The sequence below is a fragment of the Chelon labrosus genome (genome assembly GCF_963514085.1).
Source record: "Chelon labrosus genome assembly, chromosome: 10".
Taxonomy (NCBI): Eukaryota; Metazoa; Chordata; class Actinopteri; order Mugiliformes; family Mugilidae; genus Chelon; species Chelon labrosus.
In genome coordinates this window covers 17,171,962-17,181,231 of record NC_140360.1, presented here as the reverse complement: position 1 = coordinate 17,181,231, position 9,270 = coordinate 17,171,962, and the positions used below count along the sequence as shown (strand labels likewise).

General features: G+C 41.4%; 1 protein-coding gene across 1 annotated transcript; it reads right to left on the bottom strand.

Moving 5' to 3' along the window:
- Nucleotides 1-2,757: 2,757 nt before the first annotated feature.
- On the bottom strand, nucleotides 2,758-4,956 carry LOC311493915 (aquaporin-4). The gene is made up of 5 exons (XM_084552735.1): nucleotides 4,726-4,956; nucleotides 4,146-4,307; nucleotides 3,883-4,047; nucleotides 3,706-3,786; nucleotides 2,758-3,155 (listed from the first exon to the last, which is right to left on the bottom strand). The coding sequence occupies exons 1-5, from the start codon at nucleotides 4,888-4,890 to the stop codon at nucleotides 2,940-2,942; spliced, it is 789 nt and encodes a 262-aa protein (XP_084408861.1). The 5' UTR covers nucleotides 4,891-4,956; the 3' UTR covers nucleotides 2,758-2,939.
- Between the last annotated feature and the right edge of the window lie 4,314 nt (nucleotides 4,957-9,270).

Below are 9,270 nucleotides of genomic sequence, written 5' to 3'. Positions count from 1 at the left end.
GAAAATGACATGATGGGCTGGATTTATTTTTAGGGCAAGTGGGAAACTAGGAGCAACAGCCACAGCGAAGAGCAGCTGGAGCTGAGAGGAAAACGTTTTCTTTGGGGCGTATGTCATCTGTTGACATCTCATAACTGTCATAATAAGGGGACACAAATGCTGATAGACAAGGAGAGAAGCACACATGTATGCAGAAAGACACACACACACTCGCGGGCATATACGCACATGTGGATAATGCAGTGGGGGGCCCCGGACGGAAGTGTAGTGTCCAAAGCTAACAGCGCTGAACTGACCCATACAGTGAAATGCCTGACCCTGTGAAACCATTGTCTGGTCCACGTATGGTCGGAGACAAGACAAAAATATATATTAAACTGAAACAGTAACAATTAGCAAAAGTCTTGAATATGCAATGCTAAAGCTAAAGTTTAGAACTGTGTTATGTTTATTGTTGTGGACTCAATTAAGCCGTCAGTCCCTGACTGATAATACGTAAGTAAAGCAAAGAGGCGTCAATAACTGCAGAGGCCGGGAAGTACGAGCACTTGGCATCGCTTCAGGGCTCAATCTGCACTGACGCTGCTGCTCAGCCAGCGCCGTGTGGTGGAGACTTGAAAATGGCTGATGTGTGCAAAGAAAGAAAAGTGCAAACAGTGAAAATACAGGATGAACAACCATTTAGCCATTTATGTTTTGTGTTGTGGCAGCTTCTAGGACGTGCTTGGCAGAGGTTTGCAATACGCGAGATTGTGTGTGTGTGTTGAAGGAGGACATGCGACCGAAGCCCTGAATGTTCTCAATGTGTGGGTGAAGCAAGGGAGAGGGAGAGGCGCAGCAGGGCAGCAGGGACGAGGGGGGACAGTGGGGTTACCGAGTAGCACCGGGGCATCGCGCTGACCAGCCGAGAGCCACCGCTGTTGGAGTGTGTGTGCGAGTGTGTGTGTGTGTGTGTGTGGATTGACGGTGATGAATGCAAAACGCTGAGCTTGCCGTTTTAACTCCCTTTTATACATGTTAGAAAGAACACACACAATGCAAATTGCTGGCGGCACGTTGGCAGTTATAGCTATTGTGCATGTTGTGTGTGTCTGTGTGTGTGTCTAAAATAGTTTGTCGTATAACTGTGTATATCTGAGTATAATATATAATCTAGTATGAGTGCATTCAAATTACACTTTTATACTGACACCGACTTCTTAAGTGGTTTTATTTCAGATTATTTCAGATGGCAATAAAGTGTCTTATAATAATTATGAACATTCATGTAGAATAAATACAACGTTTGAATGTTGTTTTAAAAGGTCACCTATCCCAAAAATTAAAAAATAAATCTTATTTACTTTAAGTGGTGTTGTGCGTCTTGAGGTAGACATAACCACTGCAAAACCAATTACACTAATTAGTTTTGGTATTTTGGCAGATCCTTTAAATTACATGCAAATTAAGATGAGACAAACAACGGCAGTTTATACCAACATACAAATATGATTAAAGGTTTCTCTCACACACCCAAAACGGCACGTACACACGCTCATTATATCCGATCCAAATTACAAAGCTTATTCTGACTGAAGGTGTTCTTTCTGTAGAGCCATTACAGAGGTATGAGGCCCATTTGATTGTGAATAGGAGGCCTCAGAGAGGAGACAGACACTAACAGGCACAGACATGAGAGAGCTGCAGGACTGATTGAGAGCATCATTGAACCCGCAGTGCAGGGTAAGGACCTCTTTAGCATTTCAAAGCATTCACAAACACAAGACGCAACTGGAACATGAGGGTGTTTTTCAGCAGGATTTCAATGAGTCTCTATTACATATTATAATGATGTGCAAATGTGAATATTGAATCTCGCCGTGCTGGCTGCACCTTCTCACGCACTAATGACAGGGACCTCAGAGGTCACAATCAGCCCCTTTAACATGCAGCGTCCTCTTTAATTTGTCTCAACAAGCAAAACTCATTTCAACCTGAATTTTTACAACATTATGAACCAAAGTATGATGAACTATATGATGATTCATATTAAAGGTGGTCTCGTGAAGAGATACAACATGAGCTAATGGATGCCTGCAGACATGGTTTGATGAGCGGGCCTATGTTGACCATCAGGCTAAATCGTCAGAGGTTTAACTCAAGGCCATGTAACTTTAAAAGAAGAAAGAAATAACACCTTCTCTTTTCTATTTACAGATAGTAAGTTGATTTCATAAGCAGTGACTCAAACCCTCACTCAACTACATATTTTGCTGTTGCACCCTTTTTTTGGTTTTCAATGACAAGTAGCTTTTAGTGTCAATTTTTAGATTTTACCATTGCTTGGTAATTTGTTTTGTTGAGCTGGTTTGCAGAAATCTCCGGCTCTCCTGTACTTTTGCTGATGTGCACACTGCTTTTTTGGATTTATATTCTCTTACCTGCAGTGAGGCATTTTTTTCCCCATTGGTGCAGCCGGAAACAAGTTGTCAACATGACTCTGACATATCAACATCTTATAAGTTACTCATAGGCCTTTATACACATTCGCCTGTGTTGTCTTTGTGTCCACCTGTTCAAGATTTTTACAAAATAAAAAAGGAGCAGACTTTTCAGTGCCTTTGGAGTTCATTTTGGGGTTCAATATGACACCTTCAGCGAGACAAACTAGTTTAAGCTATCTAAATACAGTCAATAGTCAGTTCCTCTACACTGCCCAATTTCTTCATCAGTACTTGGAGTTTGCCATAAGGTGCTTTAACTCTCAAAATTAAGCTTTATAGAATATATGAATATCTCCTGACCAAATTTGAATCCCTTAGCTCACTGGCACCTACTGATGTGTTAGAACCTTTAATGCAACTTCTCCTTTTTCTTTGGTTTCCGCCGCTGTCAAGCCTGATCCCACGTCTGAGCTGTACACTCTGCATCTTCGCAAACGTTTCCTCACGCATGTGCCATCAGTTGTTCTCCTGCTTGTTGGCCTGCTTGGCTCTGGAGGCGTTCTGTGTGACCGTGGACAGAGACGACCCGGTCATGCTGGTCGTCTCCACGATCTCGATGTCCTTGCAGGTCAAACAGGCCACCAGCTTCTGACGAGAGGCGCTGCGCGTGAAGAAGAACTCGTAGGACACTCCGGCCAGAACGGCACCGAACACAGGTCCGATCCAATAAACCTGCAGGTGGGGAAAAGAGCAACGTTTTTATAAAGAGATGCAGGAGGTCAGCATGGACGGAGGAGTTTACTGAGATGGTCCAACACCAGCTCCATTATGAGTAGATAGTGGTAGAATAGATTACATGATATAGTATTATATTTTACATGAGTAGATTTTTAATACTGATTCATCATTTTGCTGTTGTAGTTGATAATTTCTTAATAGATTAGTTCTGATAGTAGATATATTTGAGGCTTTAACAGGATATGAAAAAGAAACGACTCTGTTTGTGCTGCTATTTTTGCATTTTTGGTAAAATATTGTCTGATTTTACAACTTTAGGCTTCAAACTCTTATTAAAAGAAATCCACTGAGTAGTTTAAAGATCCACAAAACAAATGATCAGCAATAGTAACAATATCTATAACTAGAAAAAGTATAATATGTATCAAAAGGAATTAAAGTAGTTAAGAAGTAAAGTAGTTCAGTGATTCAACAAGCGTAACATGGCTACTTTGGAAAATGAGATGTGGGACATGTGTTTCCGTTGGAATTTTTTTTCTCTCACCCAGTGGTTTTCCCAGAAGCCAGTGATGATGGCTGGACCGAGAGTACGCGCAGGATTCATACTAGCACCAGAGAACCGCGCCTGGCGGTCAAACAACATAAAAAAACAGTAAAAAAAAAAAAAAAAAAAAAAAAACAGCTGGAAGTCAGGTTAAATTTATATGAGAGCTCCTCTTACCCCTATTAGCACTCCAGCAGTGTGTGCTAATCCAATTGCCAAGTTTCCTGGTTCTGGACTCTCCCTCCGTCTCTGGTCCTCAACAGAGAAAATAGTGAAGACCAGCTGGAAGGTACAGAGAACCTCCATGCCCAGGGCCTGGGCTGCATTCAACTCTACGGGTACCTGAGAGAGGTGAAATAGTAGTAAGGAGAGAAGAAGAGGAAACACTACGAACACAGACAAGAATATTCAACAAAGACAAATGTATTTTGAGAACTGACCCTGTTGACAAAGTGGTCTGCGGTGGTTTTGAGCGGCAGGGCCAGATAGAGGGCCCCGGCTCCTAAAGAGGCCCCAAGACACTGAGCAGCTATATAAAAAAGGGCCCGGAGAGCATCCTGCCTCCGTGTGACCAACAGAGACAGAGTCACAGCAGGATTCACCTGATCACAAACACAAACACATGCTGACATTTAAAAATACAAAGATACAAATACAAAAAGGTGTGTCACATTTCCAACTCCCTTTTCCTCCACTGATCATTTATTGAATCCTTATACAGTTTTTATGACCTTCTTTTGTGACCTCACCACTAGGTTTGTCACCACTGGACAAACTGCACATAAATAAACTTCTGAGACAGTCAGTTATTAACAACTTAATAATAGAATAAATGATAATACATCATTCGAAATAGCCGTAGCGATTACACAGATTTTTCATACACTGCATGAAGCATATTAAGCTAAAAATATTTCTGTACTTCTGCTTTGTACGACTTCAAATGCAAAGCTTTAACCTGGCATGGAGCAGTTTTACATGTCATATTGGTGCTTCTACGCATGTAAACAGTCTACTCACCTGTGCCCCGCTTATTTCTCCAAAACAGTGTCCCAAGACAACAATCACCGCTCCCACTGCCACTGCTGGGTACAGGGGCCCCCCTGAGGTCTCTCCAGGCCCGGGCAATGAGGCACCCAGCACTGCGCTCACTAACACCAGGGTGCCGAGCAGCTCAGCCACCATGGCACGCCAGAACTGCCGACTGCGTAGCTCCTCAGAAAAAGGACACGCGAACAACGTGAGACTTTATTTATCTTTTTAAAACTTAGGAGTTTAGACAGAGTTGTTTTAATCTCTGTGCATGATTAGGATTGGGTATGTGTTGATGATTTGTCAATCTGCTTCTCATTTCAAAATCATGAAAAATGACACATAAAAAAACTAAATGAGACATTAATCATCCTATCTAATACTAACAAACCAGTCAATCCCTGTCATTGACTTGCAGTTCAACTCCTCAACAGTGTTTCATGTTTGGATGGATTTAATCACAAAAGCATTGATTATCCCAAAATGATAACATTTCATAACCATCTGACCCAAAAATAAAATGCCGACTTGTCTGAAAACACCATGGTAAATAAATATTAAACATACAAGTATACTATGGTTATTCATTTATTCATTTTTGTTTCAAGAAATATATTGAAAAGTCCGTCCTCCCAAAAATCACTTAAATAAGATGCTCACCTCACGCCACGTCATTTTAAACTTGATGAGTATTTTGTCTTTAAGGTTTTTACTTTATCTCCCACTTGGTCCGTCTGTCCTTCAGCCTCTCCGTCTATTTGTGTGAACCCGTTGGCGTCCGCTGGCTTCAGGGTCTCGGCTACATCCCTCATTAACTTGTAGAGTCTGAGAGGTCCTTTGATGAGAGCAGCCTCCTCCCTCTCTGTCTCTTTCTCTCTCTCTCTCTCTCCTCGTCCTCTCCTTCCCCTGCACCTCAGGCCCTATCAAGTCTTCCCGTGTACACACACTTGTCGATGCAAATATGGGTTGGATGAGTAACATCCTGACCTCCAAATTTTCCTCTGACAAATTCTCCGACCTTGAGCAATTTGCAGACACATCTTCAGAAAACTACGAGCGGCCTTTCACTTATCTTTTAACTGAAGTGATTGTGGCCACTTAAAGAGGGACGCACAATGTTTGGATGAATCAAATACACAGCTGGTTGAAAATACAGTAAGCCAGGACACAAAATGATACAAATTCATGAAAACGTATAGAAATTCACTCACTATAACAAGCACTGCTGCAGCAGATAGTTATTAAACACTGAAGGTACCAACTTCAGTGCTCAAAAGAAGCCAAATAATAAAAAATCTTCACTTTCAGTTTACATTTCTCCACCTTAAGTTCTATCAACAAATACCCTGAAAAGAAGAAAACAGAGATTTGTTTCTAAGTCAGTTCAGACTGATACAGAGAGGTGGTGCCTACAGCAGGGCCTTCTTTCTGAAAGAAAGGATGAACCACTCACTGAACTAAAACCCTTGTCTCTTAAAATGTACGCTGACTTGTTCATTAGGTATTCTGGTCAAATTGAAGGCATTCTGTTCTAACAGTCTTATCTTCATGAAGGTTATGGTGTTCAGCTTTTGTATAAAATAACTGAGAGCACTGTTGATTCTACGGTGTTTTCATGCTGGAGGCTGTGGTTTGTGGTGAATTGTACTATGTTGTACCGACACATGTTGGACCATTTTATTCAGTGAGATTTAAAGAGAGTTTAATTTCATCCAGTTTAAAGTTCAATAAATAATACTGACAACACATTGGCTATGTGTGAAAACTGTGGCATAGTTCAAACAGGATCAAAAAATATTTTTATTATTTTTACTGTTTAATACACTACCTGGACAAAACAAAGTCGCCACCAAAAAAAATAAAAATAAAAAATTTCACACAGTATTTCATTGGAGCTTTGATTACAGCATGCATTCTCTGTGGCATTGTTTGATAATCTTCTGTAATGTCACCAGATTTATTTCCATCCAGTGTTGCATTAATTTTTCACCAAGATCTAGTATTGATGATGGGAGAGTCTGACCACTGCACAAAGCCTTCTCCAGCACATCCCAAAGATTCTCAATGGGGTTAAGGTCTGGACTCTGTGGAGGACAATCCATGTGTGAAAATGATGTCTCATGCTCCCTGAACCACTCTTTCACAATCTGAGCCCCATGAATCCTGGTATTGTCATCTTGGAATATGCCCGTGACATCAGGGAAGAAATAAATCCATTGATGTAATAACCTGTTCATTCAGTATATTCAGGTAGTCAGCTGACCTCATTCTTTGGGCAACATAATGTTGCTGAACCTAGACCTGACCAACTGCAGCAACCCCAGATCATAGCACTGCCCTCACAGGCTTGTACAGTAGGCACTAGGCATGATGGGTGCATCACTTCATCGGCCTCTCTTCTTACCCTGATGCCCCCATCAGTCTGGAACAGGGTAAATCTGGACTCATCAGACCACATGACCTTCTTCCATTGCTCCAGAGTCCAATCTTTATGCTCCCTAACCCTGTTAGCCTCACTGATTAGTGGTTTTCTTAAGGCTACACAGCTGTTCAGTCCCAATTCCTTGAGTTCCCTTCTCATGTACGTGTGGAAATGCTCTTATTTTCACTATTAAACATAGCCCTGAGTTCTACTGTTGTTTTTCTAAGATTTGATTTCACCAAACGTTTAAGTGATCACAGATCACGATCAATCACCACATTTCTTCCTCAAAGATGATGGTTCCCCACTATCCTTCCAGTTTTTAATAATGCGTTGGACAGTTCTTAACCCAGTTTTAGTAGTTTCTTCAATCTTCTTAGATGTTTCCTCTGCTTGATGCATGCCAATGATTTGACCCTTCTCAAAAAAGACTAACATCTTTTCCACGATCATGGGATCTGTCTTTAGACATGGTTGTTTAAGAAATGAGAAGCTATTCATTGCATCAGTTGGGGTTAAATAACTTGTTGCCAGCAGAAAGATAATCACCCATGCAGTAATTATCCAATAGGAGGCTTGTACCTATTTGCTATTTCAACCCAGGTGGCGACTTTTTATTTTTTTGTCCAGGCAGTGTATATTTACTTATTTTTGAGTTTGCAACTACATTTCTGAACTGGTACAGATACTCTTACTGGTCTGCAGATCCACCCTTCATCTAGTTACCAAATGCATTGCAAACAAAATTGTTACAGATATTCAAGTAAAAAAAAAAAATGAAAAAAAATATATATTTCCATTTCCATTATGGCACCGTAGCATTTGTAGCGTTTTGTTTTTTCAAAATGTACTCGCTTATTTTATTGCTAATCAGCCAGCCAAGGATTGTGAACAACATTTTTAGACCATTAGTATGTTAGTATTCTCATTGCAGTGTTGCTATGCTAACATTAGCATTCACTTCTGTTCCTGAGGCCAGGCTGACAGAGTTGCTAACCTTGCTAGCTTGACTGTTACACTCACTCAATATTTACTTCTTCAGTGGGAACCACTGGGCTTCAGGCCACATACAGGGTGATGAAATTGCATGTATAAAAAACAAGGTAATGTATTGTTAGTTTTCTGTTGAAATACTAACAATATATATTCAACACTAAACAATGAGGTGTTGTTTGTGGCTTGTCCTGTTGTCTCCCGTTGGCTGGACTGCGTTGGCGTGTCCTGAGCACCTGGAAAACAGTACCGCTGCTCGTTCTGATTTTCATATCAATTATAGGAGAAAGGTGCAATTAGTGAGCAGGGGACGGGACCAGAGCACCAAGAAGAGACCACATCCTTTGCTTTGAAAATGAGACACACAATCCACTTCAGCAGCAGACAAATATTAGGTAAACATGCCTCTTCTTTCTGTTTGTCTCCTGGAAGGAAGGGCTGATTTGACTCTTCAGATGTTACACAACATGAGATACGAGATTTACAGTGTATGGTTAAAGATACAACAAAATGCCAGCTGTCATATTGTCACTATACCGCCTAAGGATCTCAAATATGATGTCCACACATCCTCCTCCTCCCCCTCTCCACCAACTCCTTGTGAGCTACCGCTCTGATCACCATGGGGACAAACTCTTTCATGATGCAGTTGCCATAGAGGCTATTGAGATGCTGCGTCTGTGCACGCTTTTCATTTTCACTCTTTGATATCAAATGAGCATGCACCAAAAACAAGCAGAATTCCTCGGTTTAGCTCAAAAGTGGGATCATTATTATTATTTGACACTTTTTGATGCTTTATGAGTCTCATCTTTAACATGCATTACTACAATATTTCTCAATTTAGAGGCAGTTGTCGTGACATATTAATACAGAAATGTCTGGTGTCCGAACTGACTTTCCTGACACTCCAGGCATCAGGGGCCCTCAATCTGACAGATCGAGTCCAGAACGAACTGGTTGGTAGGGGTGGGGTGGGGGGTGGGTGTGCTGGTGTGCCCCCATTATGCCATGGATTACCCCCTCCTCTCCACGGCAACTGTGCAACTGTTATCCCCCCTTTTGTGGGGCTAAGCCCGAATGTGTGGAGCGGGACGGGCGGGGGCCGCACTGGAACC